Below are 14675 nucleotides of genomic sequence, written 5' to 3' on the forward strand. Positions count from 1 at the left end.
ACCCTGTTTCAAAAAATAAGGCAGAGAGTGAGAGAGGAAGGCACCTGATGATGAATTTGATCTTCCAAACACACTTGAACATGTACTACACACACACACACACACACACACACACACACACACACACACACAGAGAGAGAGAGAGAGAGAGAGAGAGAGAGAGAGAGAGAGAGAGGCAGGGGGATTGTTGTGAATTGGAGGCCATCCTGTGCTAATGGGTGAGACTCTGTCTCAGAAAGGTTAGAAAAAACAAAACAAAACAAAACAAAACAAAACAAAACAAAACAAAACAAAACAAAACAATAGTTTTGGGATTCAGAGTATTGCCAGTAATGGGCGGTGGGTGTGGGGACCCATTGCTGCAAAAGGGGCCGGCTTCTTGGTCTGAGACTATTGGAGGCTATTGGCTGTTTGAAGAAAGTGCTGGGCTTGCATGCGAGCACTGGAGAGGGCATCCTGGGCTCGTCTTCCTCAGACATACTTTGGTAGAGACAATCACTCTCTCCCGTGAGCCAACATAGGCACCTCGGCTTTCTGGGAGGCTGTTAGGTGTGAAAGTGGAGCACACACAGTTCCTCATTTTGAGGCCAGGGAAAACGTTTCACATTTTTAAAACACAAGTATTTCTTTTTCTGTCCTTAATGTATAAGCTGAACTTCCAGGTGCCCCCAGCTGTCGGCCCCACGGTGGAATGTGAAAGACGTCTCTCTCTCTCTGCAGCCCGCTTCGTTCCTGAAAGCCTACCTGTGGCATATTTTGGGACTCTGCTAACGAGGAGAGAAAGACACAGAGAAGGCGCCTGTGTTGCTCCGGGGGACACAGACCAGTCATTCAGAAGGGAGCTGAAAGGGCGGTTTCACGGGTACAGCTGGGTCCAGCAACGGGGCTCTGTCCCTTGAGCCACAGAACGGGCACTGGCTCAAGCTCTCCCTGTCTGCCCTGCCAAGGGCCACACACCAGAACATACACCTCTCACCGTGGCCATCGTCACTGCCACCATTGCTGCCCTTCATGTGACCTAGATGGGACCCCATTCATTACTACCTTCTGTTAACTTCTGCATTTGCTTGGCACTGTCCTTGGGCCTCAGGGCCAGGAAGGGGACCGAGATAGAAGAGACCTCCAGGCCAGAATGGCAAAAACAGCTATGTAGCACAATTTGGGAGAAAGGATATTTGCTGCAATTTCTGGGACCATACAGCCACTCTGGAGAAGAGAGACCTCTGAATAGTGAAAGGAGGGGTCAGCAGCATGGAGGTTTCTTCTGGGTCTGCAGAGATGCAGAGGGCTGGGAACTGGGGACTGATGGAACCCAAATGGGAGAAGACAAAGAGAAGTTTGTCTCTAACATAGCTACAAAAGGGAAAATGCCTTGACTCTGCCCTTGAACCGGCTGTGTGACTTCAGGCTAACCTCTCTGGGCTTCCACTTTGGCATATGGAAAGTGGGCTGATTGATAGACTCCATCTCTCTGCTTGCCTCACAGGTATGTGGGGTGTGAAGGATGATGCTATGGTTGCTAAAGATATCACTGTGGACTAGATCAGCTATGCCTGAGGAGTGCACAGGGTCTTTCCTTGTAACAGTGGCAATCCCCTGCCTCATCTTCCTTCTCCGGTCTTCTTGCTGCCTCCCCATGTAATCTCACAAGACTCGCTTGCTTCGCTGTGAGGATTAACAAAGATAGTTCAGGAAATTCCTCAGGCCCTGTCCCTAGCTCTGTGAGCCAGCACTGACACCGTCTCTCCTCCCAGAAGAGGGATGAGGCACAGAGAGGCGCAGCAAGCTGCCCAAGGTCACACAGGTACATGATCTGCCTCTCATATCTGCCCCTAGTCAGTCCCTCTCCGAGCTCCCCATTCTCTCACACACTAAGCACAGCCACACTACTTGGTTGCTACCAAGATCTGGGAGAATCGTTCTGGGGTGGAGCTAGTAAAAGGAAAACACTGGATGGTCGGCTCTGCTCGTGCAAAGGCCCCGTGGTTTTTGGAGAGAATCGGTGCAGCTGGAGAAGGTGTGTGTGTGTGTGTGTGTGTGTGTGTGTGTGTGTGTGTGTGCACGTGGTTAGGAAGCATATTTAGCGAGAAACCTGGGCTTGGAATTCCGGGTGGGGAGGACTTGGGTGTGGGAAGAGGGGCAGTGCAGGGCTCAAGTATCCCTGAGCTGTAGGTCCAAGTCAGCACGGGCTCTGGCCAGAGGAGCCGCCCCCACCCACCTGAGATTTCCTGAATTCCAGCTGTGGCTCGAGTTCCTTCTGCAGGCAAAGGGGCCCTTGTGGTCAGCTGCCTCTACCCTCCCTTTCAGACACACACCTCCATTCAGACTGGCCCCGCCTTTGGGGGTTGGGGCAAGGGTGCTGTCCCCTGCCCAGTGGTTGATAAGGCAATCTCCCCCTCTGGTCCCCTCCAGTGTGCCGCTGCCGCTGTCTGTCTGAGTTGCTGCAACCATGAAGGTCACCTCTGGTCCAGCCTTTGCTCTCTGTAGCCTGCTGCTCCTGCTGCTGCTGCTGCTACAGGTCCCTGATAGCCTCAGTCTTGTCCCCCAGCCCAGAGGTAAGGGGACCATGGATGCTGGGGACATTGGATCTGTGACCCTTGACAAATGGCCTGGGGGGGCTGAGCACAGAGACAGATGGAGGCTAAATGGGAATCAGGGTTTGGAGGGTGTCGGCTCAGGGAGGGCAGTGGAGATAATGGTATTAGTGAAGGCCACCAGGACAGGTGATCCTCAGGGCCACCATGCTGCAGGGACCAGAAGCCCCCACAAGAGCCAGCCGGAGTCAGGAGCGGCACCAGGCCCAGGGCTCTGTGAGCGCAGCGCAGGAGACCAGGTGTCTGGTCAGTTTCCACAGCCCTTTCCAGGGCTGGGCTCTGGCAGCCCCGAGATGCTCAGCAACTGAGGTGGAGAAGGAGGACCTGTCTCAGTCTGTGCCATGAGATAGCCCCAGAGCCACAAGGGGTCAGGTTCAGAGTCGTGGATATGGTCAACTCTGCCTTTGGATCCCACTTCTCCATTTGGAGGCTGAGCAGGCAGGAAACATCTGTCACCGTAGATACAGAACACGTTTAAGGTCTCCCGAGAAACTCAGATGCCAGGGCTTTGAGGCACATCTTTCCTTTTCTGATCCTTTGTGCCCAACAGGGAATGGACTTGTTCCTATGTGGCATGGGCTGGGCAGGGCAGCCTGTCCCAGAGCCCAGCTCTGCTATAGGAAGGGACATCCACCCTCAGCTTAGTCTCCCTTTGTATGAATGGGAAATGAGGTTCAAAACTGTGCTACCCCCTGCCCTGGGCCACAGAGCAGCCAAGCCAGGGTCTGAGCCCAGGCCTGTCCCATCCATTGCTGGCGCCTCCCAGTCACTGGTGCTGCCTTGCTGGAGATCTGGAGGAACGTTGTTTCTAGGGTCAGGGTGTCTTGGGGCCCACTTGGCAAAACAAGGGTGACAATGTGGCATCAGGAATTTCTGCTTCTTTCCTGTCCCGGGAGGGAAGTGACTTCAAATTTGCTGATGAAGAGACAGTGGGTAGGTACCCTGATGGCCCTTAAGGAAGTGCCAGCCTTAGTTCCTCAGTGTACCCCTGGCTAACATTCTGCCAGCAAGTCAGGCTAGTCTCTACATGCCTTTGTTTGTTCTTAGAGGTTCCTGCAAAGAGGTGCAGAGAAGAAGTATGTGGTCTAAGACCAGAGGGGTCTTCCGCCTTCCTCCCCACGGGCTGAGCCGAATGCCCGAGACTATACACTGAGCTGAGACCTAAATCACTGAGACCCACCCTCGGCTGTCTGGAGCCCAAGGCAAAACTCTTCTGATATCTGCCCTTACTCTCTATCTCCCTGCACTGCCCCCTCCTAGGGCACCTCTGCCGGACACGACCCACGGACCTGGTGTTTGTTGTCGATAGCTCTCGAAGTGTGAGACCCGTGGAGTTTGAGAAGGTGAAGGTATTCCTGTCTCAGGTCATTGAGTCACTGGATGTGGGGCCCAATGCCACGAGGGTGGGCTTGGTCAACTACGCCAGCACTGTGAAACCAGAGTTCCCGCTCCGGGCCCATGGCTCCAAGGCCTCGCTGCTGCAAGCTGTGCGCCGCATCCAGCCGCTGTCCACGGGTACCATGACTGGCCTGGCTCTGCAATTCGCCATCACCAAGGCCTTGAGTGATGCTGAGGGTGGACGCGCCAGATCCCCCGACATCAGCAAGGTATGGAGCACGGGATGGTTGGAGCCTGGGATGAAGCCATAGGGTCCTCCTGGCCTCTCTGTTCAGAGCAGCTGTTTTAGGAACGAGAGAGTCATTTGCAAACATTACTCTGTAGAAGTGGCGGTGGTAGGGTTGAGATCTTCCCTCGAGCAGAGAGAGGCGGGCCAGGTGCTTATGCTAATACTGGCCACCGAGAGAAGTGCTATTCTTAAGCACAGAGCCTCAATTTCCCCACCTATGAAGTGGAGCACTGATAGCCTCTCTTGCAGCTTAGCTCAGCAGGGTGCCTGGCACCCAGCATGCACCAGTGTACTTTGCCAGCCTGTGCTTGGGAAGGCAAGATAGTCCCCTGAGTCACCACGGAGGGCTCCAGGGGCATGCTGAACAGCCAGTGTCTTTTCTCTGAGGCCATCTCAGCTCTTGTTGGCCTGGGAAGTCACCGTTTACCTGCCCCAGACCCTGGTCCAGGGGATCACCCCTTCCTTACGCCCTTCCGCACCCGACTTTCTAGCATATTGTAGACTATCGCCAGAGCCGAGAGTGCCATGTTACATATGGGGAAACCAGGGTAGAGAAATCGTCAACAACTTGCCCAAATTCTCCGTGGCAGAAATGTTCAGTGACACAGGAACCCAGCCCTGCCTAGCCACCAGAGAAGTGAGACCAGATAGATAGCTGCTGATCTGATCTGTGGGTGCTGCTCAAATGATTTAGCATGAGGTCCGGGGGTTGGAGCTGATGGCCTTGTTTGTTTAGAGGATGGAATAGCTCCAGGGGATGCTGATGAAGAGAGATGGTGATAACGCACACATCTCTAGAGCAAACTGTTTCCCCTAGATCAGACTAGTGGCCTGAGCCGGCAGGCAAGGACCGGAGTTGACAGGGAGGCTGCTGGGAGCGGGCACCTTCTGGAGTCTCAAGGTGGGGCTATAGCTCAGAGACCGCAGCGGGCTGTGTTGAGTGTGACAGCTCAGAGTCGGAGCTAGGTTTCACCCCAGGTCCCTGGAGGGAGGAATGTGCTTCTCAGGGGACGATGTGCTGTGTTCTAAAATAACAGCAGACCCCTTGGGGCTCCTGCTGGTGAGTCATTTCAATCACCCTGGCCTCACGCCTTTTCACAGAGGCAAAGAGGGTCCCAAGGCAGGAGCCCCACTTCTGGCCCAGACCTGCTCTATTTTACAGCCAGGCACCAGGGCACAGGGCATGGGCCTGTGGGAGAGGGGCAATCGGCAGTCCTTTCTTCTCTGAAAGGGGTAGGCGTCATCCTAGGTAGTAAAGGAGGACAAAAGGACATTTTCTTTCAGTTATTTGGCTCTCTGGGTTTGGGATGTTGACCCTTTTATGGGTCCAAGGCGCCCACCCTTATTTGTATGCCTCGGGTTCCCTCTGGTGGTCATTATGCAGAACTACACTTCACGGGTTTAGTTTCTTGTCTGGGCGATTTTCACCCACGCTGACCACGGGGTTCTCAGGGAGATCAGAGGCCATCGTTTCAGCAGCTCGAGGCCCCAGAAAGCTTGAGTGTGAGTAAGGCACATAGCCCTGTTTGCAGAGCTCCTGTTTGCAGAGTCTAAGGAGGTGAGACGCCAGAACCTGCCTGATGGAGAAGATCCATCTGTCTTAGTCAGGGTTTCTATTCCTGCACAGACATCATGACCAAGAAACAAGTTGGGGAGGAAAGGGTTTATTCGGCTTACACTTCCATGCTGCTGTTCATCACCAAAGGAAGTCAGGACTGGAACTCAAACAGGTCAGGGAGCAGGAGCTGATGCAGAGGCCATGGAGGGATGTTCTTTACTGGCTTGCTTCCCCTGGCTTGCTCAGCCTGCTCTCTTATAGAATCCAAGACTACCAGCCCAGAGATGGCACCACCCACAAGGGGCCTTTCCCCCTTGATCACTAATTGAGAAAATGCCTTACAGTTGGATCTCATGGAGGCATTTCCTCAACTGAAGCTCCTTTCTCTGTGATAACTCCAGCTGTGTCAAGTTGACACAAAACTAGCCAGTACAATTGACCCCTTGTCAACTTGACACACAAAAACATCACTAGTAAGCCTCAACCCTTACAATCTTATTCATCCTCAAGATCTAAATAACTTTAAAAGTCCCACAGTCTTTACATATTCTTAAATTTTCAATCTCTTTAAAATATCTATCTCTTTTAAAATCCAAAGTCTTTTTACAATTAAAAGTCTCTTAACTGTGGGATCCACTAAAACAGTTTCTTCCTCCAAGAGGGAAAATATCAGGGCACAGTCACAATCAAAAGCAAAAGTCAATCTCCAACCGTCCAATGTCTGGGATCCAACTCACGATCTTCTGGGCTCCTCCAAGGGCTTAGGTCACTTCTCCAGCCATGCCCTTTGTAGCACACGCATCATCCTCTAGGCTCCAGATGCCTGTACCCCACTGCTGCTGCTGCTCTTGGTGGTCATCTCATGGTACTGGCATCTCCAAAACACTGCATGACCCCTTCAGATCTGGGCCTTCAATTGCAACTGAGGCCGCACCTTCACCAATGGCCTTCCATGGCCTCTCACAGTACCGAGCCTCAGCTGCTTTGCGTGACCCCTTCATGCCTTCAAAACCAGTACCACCTGGGTGACCCTTACATATTACCAAGTCCCACTGCAGCAGGAGTACAACCTTGGCCATCCCTGGAACACAGCCTCTTTGTGCTTTCAGAAAACACCTCCCAGAAGATGTCATCTCAATGATGCTGGTCTCTTCTTAATCACCGCTAATTTCTTAGCTCCAGCTAACCAGCATCAATAGTCCCAGTAATGCAAAGTTTTTGCTTTGGTAGTTCTGGTGTCTTGTTAATCACAGCTGATTCCTCAGCCCCAGCTAACCAGAACTACAGAATCTTCACAATCAAAACAGCAATGGCCCTGAAAAGAGTCTTTAATTTTCCCTCTAAAATTTCACAAATCAGACCTCCATCTTCTGCAGTGTTCTCAACATTATCTTCCAAGCTCCTACACAACATCCGACAGAGCTCTTAACAACGAATGGATCTTCAAGCCCAAAGTTCCAAAGTCCTTCCACAGTCCTCCCCAAAACATGGTCAGGTTGTCACAGGAATACCCCACTCTGCTGGTACCAATTAGTCAGGGTTTCTATTCCTGCACAAACATCATGACCAAGAAACAAGTTGGGGAGGAAAGGGTTTATTCGGCTTACACTTCCATACTGCTGTTCATCACCAAAGGAAGTCAGATCTGGAACTCAAGCAGGTCAGGGAGCAGGAGCTGATGCAGAGGCCATGGAGGGATGTTCTTTACTGGCTTGCCTCCCCTAGCTTGCTCAGCCTGCTCTCTTATAGAATCCAAGACTACCAGCCCAGAGATGGCACCACCCACAAGGGGCCTTTCCCCCTTGATCACTAATTGAGAAAATGCCTTACAGTTGGATCTCATGGAGGCATTTCCTCAACTGAAGTTCCTTTCTCTGTGATAACTCCAGCTGTGTCAAGTTGACACAAAACTAGCCAGTACAGCCTCAGAGACCAGAGTTGGGAGACATCTTAGCCCTCAACTCCCTCTGTCAGAAGAAGCCGATAGTCTCCCTGGCTCCTGGGATCTATTTCCTGGTGTGTGTGTGTGTGTGTGTGTGTGTGTGTGTGTGTGTGTTCTGGCTTCCACCAGCCCGGTGCCCATGAGCGAATTGCGGTGCCTCTTAGACTTCCGGCTTCTCTCTCAGCAGTCCTGACGGCTTGCTGGAGCTGATTTTCACATGCCCCCACCCTCACGTGCAGGTTGTCATCGTGGTGACTGATGGGAGGCCCCAGGACAGCGTGCGGGACGTGTCTGAGCGCGCGAGGGCCAGTGGCATTGAGCTGTTCGCCATCGGCGTGGGCCGCGTGGACAAGGCTACGCTGCGACAGATCGCTAGCGAGCCGCAGGACGAGCACGTGGATTACGTGGAGAGCTACAATGTCATCGAGAAGCTGGCCAAGAAGTTCCAAGAGGCCTTCTGCGGTTCGAGACCAGGAGGGGCGGAGCCGAGAGGCCTGGGGGCGGGGCTTAGACAAAGGGGTTGGCCCTGGGCTTGACTAATTCTGAGAATCTGTGGCACCAATCTCAGAGCCTAGTTGGGGATGGTGGTGTTGGGGTGAAGAAGGGATGGAGACAGAGAATAAGCGTGGGAGGGCGGGTCTGGAGGCGGAGCATTGCAGGAGTGGCAGGGTGGGCTTTGGGTGGGACTAGTCTTCGTGGTGGGACTGGGTCAGGGTGACAGGCTAGGGACTGGTGAGATCAGAGAGCCAGGTCATTTAGTGGGTGTCTGTTAGCATCAGTATCAGGGGTGAAGCCGAGGGTTAAGGCCTCCATGACTTAGGAGTGGGACCCAGAACAGGCTGAGGTACAGTAGCGAACCCAGACTGGACCAATAATATGGGGTACCAGATTCTAGAAGGTCCCCAGCCTGCAGTCCAAGAGTCTTAGATGACACTGCAGGCACCAGGGAGGGATGCCTTAAAAATAAAACATCCAAACAACCACAGCCTACCTGCTAGGTCTTGGCACCGAAGGCTTCTAGGACACGAGAGGGTTGAGGGACCTGGGAAGGTTTGGAGTCCTTGGTAGAGGGAAGATGGGTCTTTGTGTGAAGATTTCTTAGGCATGTTGACTGGTCAGAAGATGCAGGGTTGGACCAGAGGTGAAGCTGGGGTCCATTCTGTCCCATGTGTGTAATGTGGCTCAGAGCGTGTTCCTTACTTCAAGGATTGAGCAGGTGTGGAAAGGCAAGATATGGCACTAGCTTCCAGCATGCCACAGGCTTATGGAAGGAACTGTGTATGCTGTATTCATTGCTGTGCTGGTGTCTGGAGTGAACATAACAAAAAAGCGGCACTGTTCCCGTGGCCACTACCCTCTCAGGACCTTTGGTTTTATCAGCAACATTAGCCCCTTCCTTGAGTATTTTATTCCAACTATAGTGGTTCCACCCTGGGCTGAGAATGTGGGACCTGGGATCTATCCAGTTTGTGTGTGTGTTTCAGTTTCCTTGAAGGTGCAAAGGACCGATCTTCATGGTCAGAGAGAAGCATTTTGGCCAAGATGTCTGGGCATTTGTGAGTGTGATATCTGAGCCACCTCTTCTCTCCCCAGTGGTGTCCGACCTGTGTGCCACAGGGGACCATGATTGTGAGCAGCTGTGCGTTAGTTCTCCTGGCTCCTACACCTGTGCCTGCCATGAGGGCTTCACCCTGAACAGCGATGGCAAGACCTGCAATGGTGAGTGGCTGGGCACAGCTGAGCCCTGGGCTGGGGGTGGGGGCAAAGTGGGAGATGGCTGGGACTGGCTGCTGCCCAGGACACCCATCGGAGGCACCCTGCTCTTGGCTTCTGGACCAATCTACAAGGTAGACAGCTGCCTTCTGGACAGAGCCTGTTAACTGTGGAGGGTTCTCTCCTGACTCCAGACCCTCTCAATGCACTAGGTGGTGGCTGTGTCGAGGTAGTGTCATTTGCCAGATGTTTCCTGATGTTGGAAAATGGGGCCAGGAGCTCTGGCTTTGTAGAGGGAATCCGGAGATACAGAGATACAAGCTAGAATTGAGCCCAGTGCTAGCCCGTGGTTGAGTCCCCAGCCAATGGTGGCCACTGATGACCATAGTCTCAAGCTCCCTCTCCCTGTCACCGTGTCCTCCCTCCACAGTCTGCCGTGGGGGTGGAAGCGGCTCAGCCACCGACCTGGTCTTCCTCATCGACGGATCCAAGAGCGTGCGGCCTGAGAACTTTGAGCTGGTGAAGAAGTTCATCAACCAGATTGTGGACACGTTAGATGTGTCGGACAGGCTAGCCCAGGTGGGGCTGGTGCAGTACTCCAGCTCCATTCGCCAGGAGTTCCCACTCGGCCGCTTCCACACCAAGAAGGACATTAAGGCCGCGGTGCGGAACATGTCCTACATGGAGAAAGGCACCATGACTGGCGCCGCCTTGAAGTATCTCATAGATAATTCTTTCACTGTGTCCAGCGGGGCAAGGCCTGGAGCCCAGAAGGTGGGCATCGTCTTCACCGATGGCCGGAGCCAGGACTACATTAATGACGCTGCCAGGAAGGCCAAGGACCTTGGTATGTGCTGCCCTCCTCGGCTTGGGACCCCACTGATGGCCAGGGACACCCATGGGCACAGTTTTAGGTTCAGTGACTTATGATTGATGTTTTAAACCCAGATCATTTCAAATAGGGAGGTGTTTGTCAGGCCAATTCTCTCTTATATCGATGACACAACCGTGGCCCCTGATGACCAAGTGGTCCTTTTGTTGCTGAGACTTACAACTTCCCCAGCAGAATGTTGGTTCCCAAGAATGCACTAAGCGTTGGAAGATAAGTCCACTCTGAGACAGCTCTTACCATTTTATCTAAATGAGGGGAATAATAAACCCCGGGCAGATGTTTTGAGGGTCAAACGATGCTTGCAGCATAAACATCACCAAACAGGGGCACACAACAGAACCTCGGATAATGTAGATTTGTTCTTGATACAAGCATAGTGCTTGCAATCCCAGCAGCTGCCACCAGGAAGTATCTTGCGCAGGTTGACTGTATCTTTCGCAGGTTGTCCATCTGGGCGTTTCTCCGGAGGTGCGGCCGCCCACGCGCCTGCCTGCCCCGGAGGCCAGCCTTGTGTGTTTGAATCCTCTGACAGGCTTTAAGATGTTTGCGGTGGGCGTGGGCAATGCTGTGGAGGAAGAGCTGAGGGAGATCGCTTCCGAGCCCGTGGCAGACCACTACTTTTACACAGCTGACTTCAAGACCATCAACCAGATTGGCAAGAAGCTGCAGAAACAAATCTGTGTGGGTGAGTGAGGTCAGACGGACGCTGCTTGGAATAGAGCCACCCTGGACCAGAGGTAGGATGGGTAAATCAGAGTGCTACACTGAGGGATGACAGCACCGGAGGTGGGCTGGCTGGTGCACTACCAGCAGAGACATGCTGGCCCCGCCTCTTTGACCAGTTCTGTACCCAGCGTTCTGTGTATTCTGTCATTTGCCCAATTTGGTAGGAAGATTGGGGTCCATTTTGTAGACAGAGGGGTGGGACGACTTTTGATTATTGGGGAGCCAAAATTGAACCCTGTTGTCTTCCTGACTCTCCTGATGTCTTGGCCCATGGTCTGATTCTTGTGGAAAAAAGTCTGGCTTCCTGGGCAATGAGGAAACGTAGGTTACCATGTTTTGCAAGCACGAGTTCTATCCCCCAAACACACCTAAGATATCAAACAAACAAAACCAAAACAAAGCAGCCAGAGGGCTGACCGGATGGCTCAATGGTTACGGACACTGGGGGTTCTTCGAGAGGAACTGGGTTTGATTCCCAGCATCCACATGGTGACTCACAACCATTTGTAACTACAGTTCTAGAAGGTCTGACCAGTCCCTGAGGACATTGCATGGATGCAGATCACATACATATGTGCAGACAGAACACTCACATACATAGAGACTGAATTTAAAAAGCCAGGCGTGGCATGCTTATAAACCACAGAGAGGTGGGGACAGAGGGAGGGGAGGGAGGGAGAGAGGGAAGGAGAGAGAGAGAGAGAGAGAGGGGCAGATCTCCCTGGTGCTTGTTGACTAGCCAGTTAACCTATGAGCTTCAAGACAAAGTCCTGGTCTCAAGAAACTAGGTAGGTGGCACTTGAGCAATGACACCCACCACATGGACATGTATGCACACAGGAACATCTATACACACATGCACACACATGCATGCACAGACATGCACACACATACACACACGCACACACTCACACACAGACATGCACACATAGGCATATACATAGACACGCGCGCGCGCGCGCGCGCGCGCACACACACACACACACACACACACACACACACACACACACGCACACACTCCAGATGTCAGACCCAGATGTGCCTTCAGCATATCATGTGACTTGCATATCCCCACATAGCAGGTGCTCAGCTCAGTTCCCTGAGGACTGGGCTCTGAGGACATTCCAAGATCACCCCTCATCGCTCCTCCTGAGCCATCTAGAGACTCTGATGTCCTCCTCCTATTCCTCCTTCTGTCCTGCCAGATCACTCCGCACCCCAATCTCCCATGTGTCAGCCCCAGCAATGACTGGTCACCTCCCTACCCTTGCTCAACATGGGTTCCCCCTGCCCCTTCTCTCCACTGCAGAGGAAGACCCCTGTGCTTGTGAGTCCATACTGAAATTTGAGGCCAAGGTGGAGGGTCTGCTGCAGGCCCTGACCAGGAAGCATATCCTTTCTCAGGCTGTGGAGGGCAGGAGTGGGGAGGACTGGAGGAGTACAGGGGGCCAGGATGCGGGGGTCATCCCACAGAGAGGTCTGGCTTTAGGTGTTGCCTAAAGCTTGGGGCAGCCTCCTCCTGCTAAGGCCTGGATTCTGGCTAGATAGACTGGTACCTGCCCGGTGATAGACCTTGTCAAACTCAGAGGCTCCTGTATGGCGGAGAAACTGAGGCAGAAGCCAAGTTCTACAGATGGGACACATAGAGTTCTGGACGTGTCCCCGCCTGCCCCCAAATATGGAGCTTATAGGATCATTTGTCAGGCGCCTGGTGGCATGGTGAACCCCAGCTCTTGGACTGTGCCCTATCAGGCCTGTGATCCCAGTCTCAGACAGCACATAGTAGGGATTCCCCAGGACTAAGCCTGAAAATGATCATAGCTGAGTACTTTTGGTGGAGGTGGAGGGAGGGAAAGTCATGGATTTGGCTCCTGGGAGAAAACTGGAAACCATCACTCTCAGTCCTGGCCGCGTGCACCCGCCCTTAACTCCATGTCTACTGGAAGCTGTGAGCGGGCGGCTGGCTGTCCTGGAGAACAGAATCATCTAAGAACTCTGGTGGCCTGGCCACTTCCCACCCAATGCACAGTTCTTAGTGTCCTGGGAATGCCCCCTGTAGCTGGAGTTAGTCTGGTTTTGCTGCTTTAGCAAGGGAACCTGCGGAGGACGGCTGCAGGTCTCCCCAGCTGTCCTGGGGCTGGGAGCAGGAGGGGACACATGCTTGTGTCTGCTGGGAGTGTGTTATGATGGTGCCTGTGAGCATGTGTGTGCCTGATGGTGATCATGTGTGTTTCAGAGCAAGGGTGTGTGCACAGGTGAGAACGCAGGGAAGAGGTGTGTGAGCGACTGCGTTCGTTATTTTTCCAACCTAAAGCTTAATATATTCCTGTTTTTTTTTTCCTCCAGTTAATTCTTTACCCAGTCAGTTCTTTACTCTGAGAGATTTTTTTTTTGTTTGTTTCTTGAGAAAAAAATAAAAACAATTAAATGTGGTTCGCTGTACACCCTGGATGGAATTAGTGGTGGTGACTGGGGACCGGGAGGAAGGAAGATGCAGATGTGGGTTCACACACGGGGATGCTGTGATGGAGTGGCTGTGGGGACAGTGATGTGTTGCTGATGAAGGTGACAGTAGCCACACCAAGACCTCATGCCCTGCCTGCAGAGCCTCAGGTTCATCCCTGTGTCCTCAGTCAGCACTCCCAGTAACCAACCGAGAAGGCTCACCCAGTGCCCCCAGGTTAGGAATGGGAAGGCTGAGCGGTGGCGAAATCCCCGTCTGTGAGTTGGTCCTTGCATCAGGACTTGGGGACAGCAAAAGAATGTGTTTTTTCGGGGGTGGGTGGAGGTACCAGTTAAGAATCATCTGCTCAGGCATTCATTTCTCAGGTATTAAGTGTGTACCCAGACTCCATATAAGGCAGGACAGGGATGGTGGCCTTGAGAGGGACTTGGTGTCTTTACAGAGTCTTCACGTCAACGCCTGGACCTAGCTGGAGAGGAGTCTGGCTTTAGGTGCCAAGGTCTGTGTCTCTCCAGGGTATCTGGGAACCCTGGGGTGGGTGCATTCCAAGTCGGGCTGATGGGGAGGTCCGCCGAGCCTGGGTCGGCCTGGATCTCTTTGTGTTGTCTGCTTCTTTGGAAACTCCATCTTCTTGTGTGTCCCACAATTATAATAGCAACCCAGTATAGACACACATGCCTGATCCCTGTCCCATGGCTGCTTTCCTGGGGTCAGCCAGCAGCGCTCTGAGCTCCAGTCCTTTCTTCACTGACCTGGGGGTGGAAGCTCCCCCTCCTCTGGCTCCCAGATCCTGGCTTCTGTACCTCTCCCCTACCTGGTGACTTGATAAGGCCTGTTCTCAGCCGTGGAAAGGAAATCCGAGCCCTGTAGCCTGGCCTAACAACAACGTAGAGGGACATTCTCCAGCCTCAGCAACTCCCCTGGGCCTCTGTGACTGACTGGCCTGTACAGGCTGGACTTCTGGGGCCTCTCGTATGGGCCAGGAGACTACCCCTGCATGTGCACTTTGGCTTGCCCAGTGTCTGTTCCTTATGGGAAACACAGTGCCCTTGTGTTGGGGGACTTGCCAGCAGAGCCCTCTGGCTTTTCACACGATGCCTGTGCTCAGGGCTTCTGGAGAGTGGATGGCAGGGTTTGGAAGCTGCAGTTTCTCTAGGAT

At 53.1% G+C, this 14675-nt stretch overlaps 1 protein-coding gene across 1 annotated transcript; it reads left to right on the forward strand.

The window, feature by feature from the left end:
* The first annotated feature begins 2410 nt into the window (after window positions 1-2410).
* Matn1 (matrilin 1, cartilage matrix protein) lies at window positions 2411-13502 on the forward strand. The gene is made up of 8 exons (NM_010769.2): window positions 2411-2555; window positions 3855-4201; window positions 7961-8183; window positions 9315-9440; window positions 9865-10281; window positions 10859-11011; window positions 12362-12442; window positions 12993-13502. Exons 1-8 carry the CDS (start codon window positions 2450-2452, stop codon window positions 13040-13042), a joined length of 1503 nt encoding a protein of 500 aa, NP_034899.2. The 5' UTR covers window positions 2411-2449; the 3' UTR covers window positions 13043-13502.
* Window positions 13503-14675: the final 1173 nt, after the last annotated feature.

Source organism: Mus musculus, chromosome 4 (assembly GCF_000001635.26).
Source record: "Mus musculus strain C57BL/6J chromosome 4, GRCm38.p6 C57BL/6J".
In the NCBI taxonomy this organism is placed as follows: domain Eukaryota; kingdom Metazoa; phylum Chordata; class Mammalia; order Rodentia; family Muridae; genus Mus; species Mus musculus.